We start from the raw sequence: 15,114 nt of genomic DNA on the forward strand, positions 1-15,114 counted from the left end.
CCCCTCATCTCCTCTGGACCCTTCTGCCTTGAATTCGAGCTGCTCATGTCTTGTTGCACCCCACCTCCTAGCCAGAGCTGCTGGAAAGCAGGAGATGGCAACAACTCCTAAAAGCCCAGCACGTGAGAGACATTCAATAAGCACTGAACAGCTTGCTATCCACTAGTGGTCTAATTCCTCTAGAGCAAGAACTAAACTTTTCTCAAGCCAGTAAGCCCCCAAAGAGTCAGTTTACTGAATTTTAATCTGTCTCCTGCCAGAGCCCAGCGCTGTCTTGGACACACAGCATACCCACAGCGAACGGCAGCAGAATCGGATTTAGGAGGCTTGGATCTATTCTCTTCTGAGACTTCAGAAGTCAGGCAGGCTGCAGGGCCCATCAATGCTCGCTGCCCGAGGTCGGCCTTTCTGAACCGCGGGTCAAGGAACAAGCAACAATAACTGGCCAGGGCGGGGGTAAGGCGGCGGCACCTCATAAATCCTATCCGACCCTCGCGACGATCCTGGGCAAAGGCATTCACTCTCTTCGTACAGTGACCTGAACCGGGTGAGGGGATAAGGGCTGAGCTGGGGGCCCCTGCTCGATGGGTGACAGAATAAGGCCTCGAACCCGGGTCACCGCTCCCAGTTCAGCAGATCGGGGAGGGGAGAGCGAGCGTGGAGAGGGGTCCTGCTCGTCCCGCCTCAGCTCCTCCTGCAGCCTGCTGGGACCTCCGGACCCCGGGTCACCGGACTTGGGCCGGGTCTGGGGGTCGCCGGCACCCCCGCCCCCTGCCCCGCGCCATCTTGGAGCGCTGAGGCGGCCGCTCCGAACCGCCCCGAACCGCTGCTCCAGCAGTTACTCACCCGCACTGCCCGGGTCCAGGCCCCCTGCCACCTCCGCGACCCCTGCCACGGCCAGGAGAAGCAGTAGCGCGCCACGCGGGGAGGCCCGGACGGTCGCCATGTCCGGGCCGGGGGCTCCGGAGCCGCGGGATGCTCGGACCCAGCCTGCCCGCCGCCGCAGCTCGCGGAGGCCCCGCCCCGGCGGCCTGAGCCCTTGGTGATTGGCTGCGGCGTGCTGAAGCCCCGCCCCTCGGCCGCACAGACTTTCCAAAACCTGCTGGGGGCGGGAACCTGCCCGAGACCCGGGCTCTTTGTTAAGGCCCAGCTGTGTGTCGGCTTCTGCCGCGGAGTACCGCAGCCAGCGTTCTCCAAGAGGGGAGTCGTAGGATGTAAGAGCTGGAACCGCCCTTGGAACGCCTGGTCCTCCCGAGGTTTGCAGATGTGGTCACTGAGGCTCAGAGAAGAGACCATCTGCTCCAGGTCACACTGCAAGTTCGCCTGAGAACTGGGGCATAAGCCAAGGCTGAACCAAAAGGACTTGTCCCTTTCACGTACCTTCAATGGTCTTAAAATCCTTTCTGCCAGACGCTGCCTCACACCCAAAGAAGGCGTGCCACCCGGGACAACTCCTGAAATTGGAGGGAATCTGCCGCGGACACGGTCCCCTGACAAGGGCCCGAGGCCCGAATTCGCCACCAAAGCTCTTTGGCACGTGTAGCCTCAGTGTGTCTTTGATGTTCTAGGTACCTATTCCTATCAGAAAAATGTGGGGAGAGAAATGCTTGTGTATCTAAATATGGAGAGCCTTGAATGTCAGGTTGGGTTTCGACTTTTAAAAGACAATTTGGAGGTGGGTCCCCACTCCACCCCTTACCCCCACAGCTCCTGTGGGGTATGTTTGAGAGGATTCACTTGCTATCAAATCGTTTTCCACCCTGGTCCCTCTCTCCCTCCTCCTCTCCCTCTCTTTTCCGTTTGTGAATTATGTTAATACCTTTTTCCATTACCCTTCCTTTTAAAAAAAACATAACCACAGTTACATTTTAAAATACCTAATGTTAAATATCCAGTAAGTTTACATTTTCGTTATTGTCTCATAATTTCCTTTTACAGTTTTTCAAGTTCCAACCAATGTCCATATACTGAAATTGGTCTGTATGTCTTTTAGGTATCTATTCCCTCTCTTTTAGGTTTACAAAAGGAAAACATGAATAAGTTACAATAATCTTTCTAAAACATTTGCTGTGGCAACAATTCTCTTGCTCCTCTGAGAGGCCGCCTCTTTACTTACAAGATAGAATGATGTACAGTTATTCGACGTGGTGTCAGAGGTTCTCAGCATTTAGACCCAGTCACCTTTATCACTTCATCCCACCTTACTCCCCACTCCTCCCCAGGAGAGAAGAGTCAAAAATCCTAGAGTTGCACTAATATGGTAGCCACTAGCCACATGTGGCTGTTGAGTACTTAAGATGTGGCAAGTCCAAGTTGACATGTGCTGGAACCAGATTTGGAAGACTTAGTATGAAAACAATAATGTAAAATGTTACGAACATTAATTTCACCTTTTTTTTTAACTTGTTTTTGTTTTACATAGGCTTTATTTTTTAGAGCAGATTTAGGTTCACAGAAAAACTAAGCAGAAGGTACAGAGATTTCCCATACACCCCCTTTCTCAGCATAACAACATATGCACAGACTCCTCCACTATCAACATCCCACACCACAGTGGTACGTTTGTTGCAACTGATCAACCTGCATTGACACAGCATTATCACCCAAAGTCCATAATTTACCTTAGGGTTCATTCTTGGTGTTAACACATTCTGTGGGTTTGGACAAACGTATAACAACATGTAGCCACCATTATTCTTTTTACTTTTTTAATGTGCCTTTTAGAAAACTTACAATTACATATGTGGTTCACTCTGGCGTTTACATAGTTCTGTTGTACAGTGCTGGTGTAATTATCTTTCATTCTAAACAAAGGTTAATGCTTAGAGGTCATCTTTAAAATGGAACTTTAAAAAAATGTTACTGGCCAATGATTTTGTCCTGAGCTCAAAAACATCTTTTAGATAAATAAACCCCATCAAATCTTTTGATTCATCTTTGTGTAGTATAATTTCCCCATCATTTTACTTTTAATTTGTTTTATATTTAAAGTAAGTTTCCTGTAGAAATCATATAGTTGGTTGCTTTTTTTCTTTTTAATTTAATCTGACAATTTGTCTTTTAATTGGAATGTTTAGATCCTTTTGATTTAATACAACTATTGATACGGGTGAGTTTAAATCTATCTTGCAATTTGTTTTCTATTTTCTCCATTTGTTCCTTTTTCCTTTTTTCCACTTTTCCTACCTTCTTTTAGAATAATAAAGTGTTTGGAGTGTTGTTTTTATGATTTCATTTTATCTTCTCTATTGGCTTATCAGCTCTACTTCTTTGCTTTATTTTTCAGTAGGTGCGCTGGGGTTTATAGTATACAGTTTAACTTATTACACTCCACCTTCAAATAATAATCACTGGGCTTCCCTGGTGGCGCAGTGGTTGAGAGTCCGCCTGCCGATGCAGCAGACGTGGGTTCGTGCCCCGGTCTGGGAAGATCCCACATGCCGCAGAGCGGCTAGGCCCGTGAGCCATGGCCGGTGAGCATGCGCGTCCGGAGGCTGTGCTCCGCAACGGGAGAGGCCACAACAGTGAGAGGCTCACGTACCGGAAAAATAATAATAATAATAATAATAATAATTCATGTCAAATGTAAGAACGTGACACCAGTATACTTCCATTTTCCCCTCCCATCTTTTGTGCTAATGTTATCATACATTTTGCTTCCACACAGTTATTATTTTGCTTTAAACAGTCAATTATTTAAATAAGAGATTATAAAATGAGAAACAATGTGTTTTAAATTTATTTATTTATTGGCTGTGTTGGGTCTTCGTTGCTGGGCGCGAGCTCTCTCTAGTTGTGGCGAGCGGGGGCTACTCTTCGTTGTGGTGCATGGGCTTCTCATTGCAGTGGCTTCTCTTGTTGCAGAGCACAGGCTCTAGGCACGCGGGTTTCAGTAGTTGCAGCACGTGGGCTCAGTAGTTGTGACTCTTGGGCTTAGTTGCTCCACAACATGTGGGATCTTCCCAGACCAGGGCTCAAACCCATGTCCCCTGCATTGGCAGGTGGATTCTTAACCACTGCACCACCAGGGAAGTCCCAACAATGTGTTTTATATTTACCCACATGTTAAGCATTTCTAATGCTCTTCATTCCTTTATGTAGCTCAAAATTTCTCTCTAGTATCTAGAGGAAGAGAAACATTTTTATTAAGAACATGGCAAGTTTTGCTGATTTTAATTAACTAGGACCCCATACATTGGTTTTGGGAATTTATGCATAGTAAATTCCTGAAGTTAATCTTTAATGGAAATAATTTTTCTGGGTTTATTTAGCCTAAACACATTTTCTTATCACAAATTGACCTATCTTGATAAGGGATAGGTCCATTTTGAATTCTTTAAGACTTTATAAAGTCATATATATATATATATATATATACACACACACACACGTATATATGTATACACACACATATATATGTATACACACACATATATATGTATACACACACATATATATGTATACACACATGTATATATGTATACACATACATATATGTATACACACACACACATATATATATATGGTGGGCCAATTTTTTGAAATATTAATATATTTTAAGTATATTCCCAGTAATTTCTTTACTAAAACTAGACATGAGAGCAAGGCATTCATTTCCTCAGGGATGATTATTAGAGTAGAGAAGTAGACAAAGAAGATAATTCCTAGCTTTTTGGTTTTAAAAACAAGACATCTGAAATTCCCAGAGACAGTGGTTTTAAGAGTAAAAGCTTTTGAGATATCAGAACCTAGCCCAAAAGGCTGAGGGTATAAAATATTTTTCTGAACAATGGACTTGTGAGAATACCGTGGTCAGTCAATACAATCCCTCCACCCCCATCATTCCCCAACAACTTGACTCCCTCTGATGGGGGAGGAGGAGAGCCACTGGAGAAGGGAGGCTACTGTGGGCTGGGACACAGAACCCCAGAAAGGCTTAAGAATGTGAGATAAGAGGGGATCTGAGCCTCGTTTCCCATGGAGCTCAGGGAAGTGACACACCTCATAAAGTTCCACTGCACTGAGCATGATGGAAGTGTAGAGGAGAAATGGCTGCAGGTATGTACTGTTCCTCGCTCCCCACCTAAAGTGACACAGAAGAGGAGCTGAGTGTTTCCTATGCCCTTTGAGAGGGGCAAGGCAGGAGCTGAGAGCCTGAAGATGCCTCAAGATCAGAATGAGGAGGCCGTAGCTGGTATTTGCATGGTCTATACACTGGACACCAGGTGAGAATGCAGGTGTCAACAGGGATTGATGATGACAACTGAGGACCAGATGTCCTGCCTTCTTCCTCAGTCCCAGTTGGTGGGTTTGACTCTGTATTTTCCTCTCAAAACTCGGGAGGGGGTTGGGGAGAGGCCTTGACTAAGCTGAGATCCTACTGAATTGACTGAGATTAAGTTTAGTCATTCAGCAGGAAGGGGACTCGCAGAGACAAGTAGCTGTCCATCAAAGATTTGTTCAGCCCTTCTAGAAATTGTCGCTTGGAAGCAACTGCCCAGCCAGAGCAAACATTTTCTAAGTGCCATCGTGTTCTCTGTTGATTTACTAACTGTGAATATGGCCTTGGAAAACAAAGGATCCCATGACCTGGAGCAGAATCGGTGTATCTGAAAGCCCCGTTGACCCCTATATTGAGATCTCACAGGAGGGAGAGAAGCCCTAATGCCAAGGCATCCAACACCAACACGTTATACAATTTAGCATTGTGACCTTAGTCTGTGATACTGGTACAATATCCTGCCAGCCTCCAGTGAGCCCTCTGAAGATATGAGCTTGTGAGTATGAAATTGTCCCCATTCTCTACTTTTCTTGCCTACTTATTTCATTAATTTTCAAACTTAAAAAATATTATTTTTATTTTTTAGCAGTGGAATCCTTTTTCCAACAAAATCTTAGAGTCCTGCCATACAAAATAGAAAAAAGCTGTGTTTTAGTGCTACATTTATTTTCTAAGTTCAAATTTATAATAATTACTAATAATTAACTGGTTCCAAGATAATAAATGAGAATTCAAAGATAATAAATGAGACTTTGATGAACACAAAAACTTGAAATCTGGAATTATGTATGATAATTGCAGTCACAGTTTGGGCTTCCATTTCTGTATTTTGTTTTGGTTGCCTGCTGTAAGAGAAAATCCTGATTGATACAGATGAGTAGTTTGCAAAGGGTCATGGTTTTTGAACTAGCCCACCTTGCAGTCTCAGACTACTCTTTGTTCAAATTAAGATGGTACCTTGAAAATGAAGTACTGAGAGATTTTAATTTCAATATTGACTAATGAACACTCATGTCCATACCAAAACCTGCACACGGATATTTATAACAGCTTTGTTCATAACTGCCAAAACTTGGAAGCAACCAAGATGTCCTTTAATAGGTAAGTGGTTAAATAAACTGTGGTACATCCATACAATGGAAGATTATTCAGCAATAAAAAGAAATGAGCTATTAAGCTACAAAAAGACATGGAGGAAACTTAAAAGCATGTTACTAAGTGAAAGAAGCCAATCTGAAAAGGCTACATACTAAATGATTCCAACTCTGTGACATTCTGGAAAAGGCAAAATTATGGAGACAGTAAAAAGATTAGGGGTTGCCAGGGGTTAGAGGGGGAGGGAGGGATGAAGAGGCAGAGCACAGAGGATTTTCAGAGCAGTTAAAGCATTCTGTACAAAACTATAATGCTGGGTACATGTCATTACACATTTGTCCAAATCCACAGAATGTACACTGAGTGAACTCTAAACTATGAACTCTGGGTGATGATGTGTCAATGTAGATTCACTGATTGTAACAAAGATACCTTTCTGCTGCTGGATGTTGACAGTCGGAGAGGTTGTGTGTGTGTGGGGACTGGGTATATGGGAACTCTCTGTACTTCCTGATCAGTTTTGCTGTGAACCTAAAACTTCTCTAAAAAACAAACTGTATGATTTTTTAAATGCCCGTTAGACATTAAAAATAAGAAAAAATATTGATTTACTAATAATTTTGGATAACTGCTCAAATTCCTTGTCATAAATGTAGTCAGAAGTAACACCCCAAATGTATGGTTAATCCCAACACTATTTATAATGTGACATTATTACTGTGTGACCAGTTACATGTTCCCTTGTTATTGTGCAATTGGCTATGACACCATGATGAGAACATGTACCAAGCAGATGATTCTGAGCCTTGCCCAACACTTAATTGGGAACAGTGCACATCTGTACTCCCTGGTACAATTATAAATGAGCACTTGAGCATAGGCTTGGATTAGGGAAAAGATCAGTGCAGAATTACACTTTTTCTAATTGACACATTTAAAGAAGATAAAATAAATATGAAGAGATGGCAGGAAAAGATTTATTCTGAGGTCTATGCAAAGGAGTCAACTCAACAATACACATGCTATTGTGGTAGTGGCCTCTTGTGTGCCAAAACTCAAAACGTAAGTTTGCATGTGTCCATGGTCTTACTACATATTAAAAGTCATTTAGAATATATATACATATATATAAAAGAAACTCAAATCAAATACTTGCAGAACCCAACAAACCTCCATGTGGGAGAAGTTTGATTCTTGTTTGATCAGACCATATTATTCAAGAGTTTTGTGCGATGTATGTTCGAATATGTCTCTTTTAATTCTGATAACCCTCTTTCTCTTCCAGAATAGTGAATCATGCCCTCTTCCCCAGCTGGAATAAATATGTCATGCTGTTCTCTTTTTGTTTTGTGTAATCATGATGGTGTCTTATGTTTAATTCTAATCCATCCTAAGTTTATGGTAGCGTGTGGTGTGATGTATGGATCAAAGGCAAACCTTCATTCAATTGAATGTTGCTGCTGTCCCACTATTTATTAAAAAGTGCTTCCTTCTTCATGCTATTAATTTTGACCTGACATATGTATTAGATTCTTATAGTTGGAATTTTCTGGTATCTCTGATAACCACTGATTTTACAAAACTTTTAAAAATAGCCACTTTTAAAAACATTCAGTAATTGTTACTTTGTAATAAGTTCAAATCTGGCAGGAAGATTCTAACATCATTATTTTCAAAATTATTTTTGGCTGCATTGGGTCTTCGTTGCTGCACGACGTCTTTCTAGTTGCGGTGAGCAGGGGCTACTCTCCGTTGCGGTGCACAGGCTTCTCATTGCGGTGGCTTCTCTTGTTGTGGAGCACAGGCTCTAGGTGCGCAGGCTTCAGTAGTTGTGGCTCGCAGGCTCTAGAGTGCAGGCTCAGTAGTTGTGGCGCACGGTCTTAGTTGCTCCACAGCATGTGGGATCTTCCCAGACCAGGGCTCGAACCCGAGTCCCCTGCATTGGCAGGCAGGTTCTTAACCACTGCACCACCAGGGAAGTCCTGTTCAATTATTCTTCACTAGCAATTTATGTAGTTGAGTACAGTCTTCTGGGGAATTTATTTGTTGTTTGTTTGTTTGTTTATTTTGGCTGTACCGGGTCTTAGTTTCAGCATGTGTGATCATCGTTGCGGCACTTGGGATCTTTAGTTGCAGCATATGGACTTTTTAGTTGTGGCATGCATGCGGGACCTAGTTCCCCTAACCAAACCCAGGCCCCCTGCGTTGCAGCACGGAGTCTTACCCACTGGACCACCAAGGAAGTCCTGGCTTCTGGGGAATTTAAAACACTAAATAACTTTGTTTCTAAGCCCAGATTTCCTATTGGCCTTACCGCAGACACAGTGAAATTTGAATCATTGTGGTGGGGGGTAGAGACCAGGAATATGCATATGAAAGAAGTTCTATTTGTTACAAGTTGAGAGCTTCCCCCTTAGAAATTAAGGCCATTGTTTTGTATTTATACTCTCAAGCCCCTGGTCAGTCACTCCGCCTTCCTTTATACTCCAACAACATGCATCATTTTTTCCTTGACACAGTCTGTCATGTCTGGAATTATGTTTTTTCCCAATTATTCGGTACTCGTTACTACTGCAAATAGGATATTATTTCTGTTCTGTTCTATACTGATGGTATGTAGGAACACAATTGATTTTGGGAAGTTATTTCTGTCTCCTTAACTTTTCTGAACTCATATTACTGATAATATTTTTCTGGTTAATTTTTAGAAATACAATTTTGTTTTCCGCAAAACTTTACATCCGTTTCTTTCTCTGTTATATTTATGCCTCTAATTTTGCACTTAACACTGTTGTATCTATTTGCACTTGCACTTGACTGCACTTTTAGAGCTATTTGAAGTGGGAACGGCTGGTTTCTGGTCTAGCATGGAAGAAGCTTGGAAGACACCACTCTGTACTAACAAGTGAAAAGCTGAACAAACTGATAAACCAAAAATTCTTCTTAGACCTGTAAGAGAAGAGAGGTCACAGGGCAAACTGCTGCCCCCAGAGTGGAGAGAGCAGCCTCGGTTGCCGATGCTGGAGGACCTGGCACACGCCGGAGTTGCTTCCCTGCCTCTCCCTTCAGACCCTTGGCCCTAGTCGCACATCTTGCAGAGCCTGCTACTCAAAGTGTGGTCCGAAGGGCAGCAGCATAGATGGCATCACCTGGGAACTTGTCAGAGACGCAGAATCTCCAACCTCACCTCAGACTCAATGAATCCGAATTGGCATTTTCACAACATTCCCAGGTGAATCAGGAGCACGTTAAAGTTCCAGAAGCACTGATCTCAGGAGTTTGCAGAAATGTCCACCAGATGGCGGGTTTGCAGCAGGCACAGGTATCCAGAGCCACGATCAGCCCACCCAAGTCTCCTTCAAATAGTGCCCTAAGTGGCCTTAGAAATTTGGAGCCATTGCTCATGATCTGTGAAGGATGGGGAGAGAACCCAGAGGAGATCCCTAATCAATGAGCGGCAGTTTGTGGGGTGTGAGCCATGAACTACTCCTCTCTGGGCTTTCCCCAAGGTGTTTTTACACTCATTGTCTAGTGAGAGGGATGGGCCATAAGCTCTTATTTTACAGACAAAGGAATTAAGGTCCAGAGAGGGAAAGAAACTTAGCCAAGCGCTCAGCAGTGGCAAATGGTGTTGGAGGTGGAATTGGAAGGCAGGTTTCTGGCTGCCTGGCCTGGGCTGAGAGCACCTCTAGATGGACAGGGCAGGATGGTTCAGCCCCAGTCTATGCTGACCTGGCTGATCCTTCCCTGTCCTCTCCCACCCAGTTGCTCTTTGAACAGCTCTCTTGTTTTCTCTGGGAGTGATAGAAGCAGCTGTTGTAATAATACAATAATTTGGAATGTTAATGGGCTTTTCCCAATACTGAGGGTTCTGGAATTAACCCCCAGGGGAACAAAGCATCAGACTTAATTGGGAACAAACAGGACAAGCCATGGTCCCCAGACAGTCGCCCTGGGAATCTTGATGGTCCCTGAGTCTATGGCCAGGACCAGCTATGAGCCACTGACTCTTAAATGAACTTTCATCCCAACCCATTTAGTTTTGTTTTTTTAGTTATAAGAACAAAGAGTCAGCTTCTGGTTGCAGAGGATCTTAGATTTCATTGGCATAAAGTAGCTATGATGTGACGTCACCGTGGTTATGCACAAAGCCAACAACTAGCCAGCATTTCTAGAAATGCAAAGCTCTTTCCTTCTAGATTCTTAGATAGAAGATTCCATTGCCTATGTAACAAGGGGAGGAGGGCCAGTTTACTTTTTAGTCTTACTCACATGGTCCACAACATGAATCTTGGGAGACTCCCTTCTCTACACTGGGTTCCCACTTCCCCAGGAGGACTGAGGAGTTTGGAGATCATGTGTTCTGGCAGCGTGGAATTCCATGACAGTCACTCAGATAGGTGTTTCTTTTTTTTTTTTAATTTAAATTTCTTTAAAAAAATTAATTTTTATGGAGTATAGTTGCTTTACAATGTTGTGTTAGTTTCTTCTGTACAGCAAAGTGAATCAGCTATACATATACATATATCCACTCTTTTTTGGGTTTCTTTCCCATTTAGGTCACCGCAGAACACTGAATAGAGTTCCCTGTGCTATACAGTAGGTTCTTATTAGTTATCTATTTTATACATGGTATCAATAGTGTATATATGTCAATCCCAATCGCCCAATTCAGCCCACCTTCCCCCCTTTCCCCCTTGGTATCCATACGTTTGTTCTCTACATCTGTGTCTCTATTTCTGCTTTGCAAATAAGATCATCTATACTATTTTCCTAGATATACAAGGCAACATTACTCAGGTGTTTCTGACATACAGAGGTCTTCACAGAAGCCTTTACATCTTTGTTCCTTAGGCTGTAGATGATGGGGTTGAGCATGGCAGTCACCACCCCATAGAAGAGGCAGATGAGCTTGCCTGAAAGGTCCTGTTTATCTGTCCCCAGTGGGTCCTTAGACTTGGGCTTGGCATACATAAAGACAATGGTCCCATAGAATATGATCACAACTGTGAGGTGGGCAGAGCAGGTGGAGAAGGTCTTTTTCCTTCCCTCTGCTGAGGGGATCCTTAGGATGGTAGCAATGATGAACACATAGGAGAAAAAGATGAACAGAACTGGGATGCCCAGGAAGATAATAACTGTTATCCTCAGACTGATCACATTGATGGAGATGTCAGCACAGGCCAACTTCAGGACAGCCAGGATCTCACAGGTGAAGTGGTTGATGACATTGTCCCCACAGAGGGCAGCTTCACAGCCTGGGATGTCTGAACTACAGAGTTGGTGATACCAGCTGCCCAGGAGCCAGCAGCCATGGGCACGTAGGCAGCCTTGCTCATGACCACAGAGTACCTCAGGGGGTTGCAGATGGCCACGGAGCGATCAAACGCCATCATGCCCAGGAGCACACACTCTGTGGCCCCCATGGCAAAGGAGAGAAACATTTGCCCAAAACATGCTGAGTAAGAGACGGTTTTCCTGGGGGTCAGGAAGCTGTCAAGGATGAGGGGGACTGAGGAGGTTGTGTAGCAGATATCCAGGAAGGAGAGGTTCCTCAGGAAGAAGTACATGGGCTTGTGTAGGCGTGAGTCCAGGATGGTCACCAGGATGAGGACCCCGTTGCCCAGCAGGGTCACCAGGTACATGAGCAGGATGAGCACAAAGAACGTTTTCTCCAGCCTTGGGTGGGCTGAGAGGCCCAGGAGAAGGAACCCCACCAGGGGGGAGGTCTGACTGGACCTGTCCATGGTGCCTCCAATCTATCACCTGAAGGAAGTCTCTGAGGTCAATCTCAGCACTCTCTGACTCCAAAAGTGCCTGGGCAGCGGCAAAAATCTTCACCCTGCTGAGCAACTGGAGAAGAGCTCTGACAATTCTGTCATGTCTAAGGGGTTCTAGAAAAAATATAGTAGAGATCAGTATTTAACTTGTTTTCAGTAAGAATGAAGAGTTAATGTGGATTAACTCATCTGCAGGTGACAATTTTTAAAACTGGGCAAATGATTTTTTTTAAATAAATTTATTTATTTATTTATTTTAATTTTTTTTGGCTGCCTTGGGTCTTCATTGCTGCACGCAGGCTTCCTCTGGTTGCGGCGAGTGGGGGTTACTCTTTGTTGTGGTGCGCGGGCTTCTCATTGCGGTGGCTCCTCTTGTTGCGAAGCATGGGCTTTAGGTGCGTGGGCTTCAGTAGTTGTGGCACACGGGCTCAGCAGTTGTGGCTCGCAGGCTCTAGAGCACAGAAAACTGGGCAAATGATTTAAAATATCTGTGTAAAGCACTGGTGAGGTAAATAATACAACAAAGAATCATAGGGTCATAACTCTGGGGGAAAAAAGGAATTCAAGGAAGTATATCCAGCATTTGAGGTTATGTTTCAACTAGGGCATTTGCAGCTTCTGGAGGTGGCCACTGAGAGGCCGAGAAGCACTACGCATAGCCTCGTGGAGGTGGGAACAGGTTTTGAAGTGCAAGGCCCACTGTGAAGGGCTCCTAACTAAACCTCCTCCCTTTGGTAGGGAACCCAAAGGGCAGCACCACAGGAATGAGTGAATCAGAAAGAAACATGCATTTACAAGTGCTATAGCTCAGCTTCAAATCAAGCCCTGAAATTGGATTGAGGTGGTCCCAAATTTTTGATGCTCCCAAATACCTAACAGAAGCAAACATAAATCTACCTTGAAGGAAGGCACAGTGGTTGAAAGTCCGCCTGCCAATGCAGGGGACGCGGGTTCGTGCCCTGGTCTGGGAAGATCCCACGTGACGTGGAGCGGCTGGGCCCGTGAGCCATGGCCGCTGAGCCTGTGCGTCCAGAGCCTGTGCTCCGCAACGGGAGAGGCCACGACAGTGAGAAACCCATGTATGGAAAAAACAAAAACAAAAAACAAAACAAAACATAAATCTACCTTGAGGGAAGGCAATATCACCCAGTCTCTAAATCATGTCTACAAGTAATTTTGCAAATACAACATCCGGCACACATTGAAAAAGAATAAAGCACACAGGAGACAAGACGACATAAATGAAAACCAAGAGGAAAGAAAAGAAAATCAAGCCTCTTCTCTTAGGGGGAGGTGGGAGCCTGCAGTTCCTCTTCCCTGGTGTTGCCTGTTGAGAGAATTAACCCAGACACAGCGCCAAGGTCTTAACCTCCGGTTGATCCTTTTGTACATTTGGGGTTCAAGTGAGCCTCTTGTGCACTGTGGCCAAGTTGAAGGAGAGTTTGACTGAATGTCCCTTCTTTTCTTCATTCTCCATCTGCCTCACCAGAGGCACTGGTTTCTCCCTAAGACTGTTCACAGAGCCCTGAGTCCTGCTCAGTCAGGCCTTCTTTCTGGGAAGCTTGAATCTCTCCTCAGACTTCTAAGAGCTCCCCAAACTAGGATTTATTCTGGACCAGTGAAAAACTGTAGGTGACACTGAGGATGTTGGGCATTTGGTTTTATTTGCTCTGTATCGAAAATATTCATGAACTTCCCAGATCTCCATCTGTTCAACTGCTCTCAGTCATCCAGCCCCTGCCTCAATTATACGGGGGCACTTCCTGCCTGGGGAGCTCTGAGACACCCCTCTGGCGGTGCTCAGCACTGTAGTTGTGACCAAGTCAGTGTCACAATAATTCAATTCTCGTGGACATATTTATTGAGCATCTGTGCTGAGCCAGGCATAATTCTAGGTGCTGGGATCACAGCAAAGACAGTCACAGCCCGTAACCTCAAAGAGCTCAAAATCTAGTAGAGGAAATAGTCATGCAAATAGTCACACACACAAGTGATTATATCATCCTCATCCTTATCAACCCAAACGATCGCTCTGATGCTACTGACAGCAGGCCTTAGGATCTATTTCACAATCTGCTCTCTTTCCAATGTGGAAAGCCCCTTGCTGCATTCCTCACAGTCCTCTGGCCTGCATTTGGCTCCCTGAATGACGTGGGGTGCTGTACTTCCTGGCAAGGCTCACTGCACTTTGAAGTAGTTCCCCTTTGATACTGAGCCAAAATCTGCTCCTTTGCAACATTAATCCCTCTTCCACAGACAGCCCTCCAAGTGTCTAGAAATAGCTTGGCTTCAGCATGAAGATAAACAAGATTCCATCTCCCTTTTCCTCCCAGGGCCTTAAAACAGATATATCTCTCACACGGGCAAATGTGCCAGCCAGGAACTGACTACAAAGGCTGGTCAGCACTGACAACGGCCCCCAGCTTGCGGATGGCTCACGTGCCGCCCCGCTAGGTGGATGTGTGTGCTGGGGCGGTAAATGAGTCCCAGGCTGGGGTTTCACTCTACGTCAGCCAGCCCTCCAACCTCTCCCCAAAACCTGGATCCTGTGAAGAAGATATTCCCGCCATGTCATCACCACGAGATCCAGAATCGTGGCTCATTATTGTCGCTGGACTTTGGATTCTTAACCACAAAACAAGAAACAGCACCACCCACACACCAGTCTCAATCAAGAAGAGACAACTGTGTGAGAAGAAGGTTAGGACTGCGGGGTCCCAGGCAAGACCTTTCCCCTCGACACAAAGTGGGGTGAGGGCAGAGGACCTCAGAGACATTTGAGGTTTGATGGGTCTATCTGACTCTGTGAGAATAACATCATATCAGTGAAAGGGCTTTCCATCTCCCCTTTTCAACTCCATTCCATTACAATCAAGTCTGGTGGCCAAAATGCAGCCGCATGAACGAAACTTTTGGTGTGATCAAATCCTGTGCTTACCTTTATAAGAGACATGGTGA

At 44.6% G+C, this 15,114-nt stretch overlaps 1 protein-coding gene and 1 pseudogene across 2 annotated transcripts in view; both read right to left on the minus strand.

Moving 5' to 3' along the window:
• RECK (reversion inducing cysteine rich protein with kazal motifs) overlaps positions 1 to 975 on the minus strand; it is a 73,223-nt gene extending 72,248 nt beyond the window's left edge. For both annotated transcript variants that reach the window (XM_060153408.1, XM_060153407.1), the window contains exon 1: positions 847 to 975. In XM_060153408.1, coding sequence (XP_060009391.1) covers positions 847 to 946 — 100 coding nt within the window. In that variant the 5' untranslated portion in view covers positions 947 to 975. The remainder of the gene's footprint in view (positions 1 to 846) is intronic.
• Positions 976 to 10,861: 9,886 nt separating this feature from the next.
• On the minus strand, positions 10,862 to 12,123 carry LOC132522852 (olfactory receptor 13C7-like; annotated as a pseudogene).
• Positions 12,124 to 15,114: the final 2,991 nt, after the last annotated feature.

The sequence above is a fragment of the Lagenorhynchus albirostris genome, chromosome 7 (assembly GCF_949774975.1).
Source record: "Lagenorhynchus albirostris chromosome 7, mLagAlb1.1, whole genome shotgun sequence".
In the NCBI taxonomy this organism is placed as follows: domain Eukaryota; kingdom Metazoa; phylum Chordata; class Mammalia; order Artiodactyla; family Delphinidae; genus Lagenorhynchus; species Lagenorhynchus albirostris.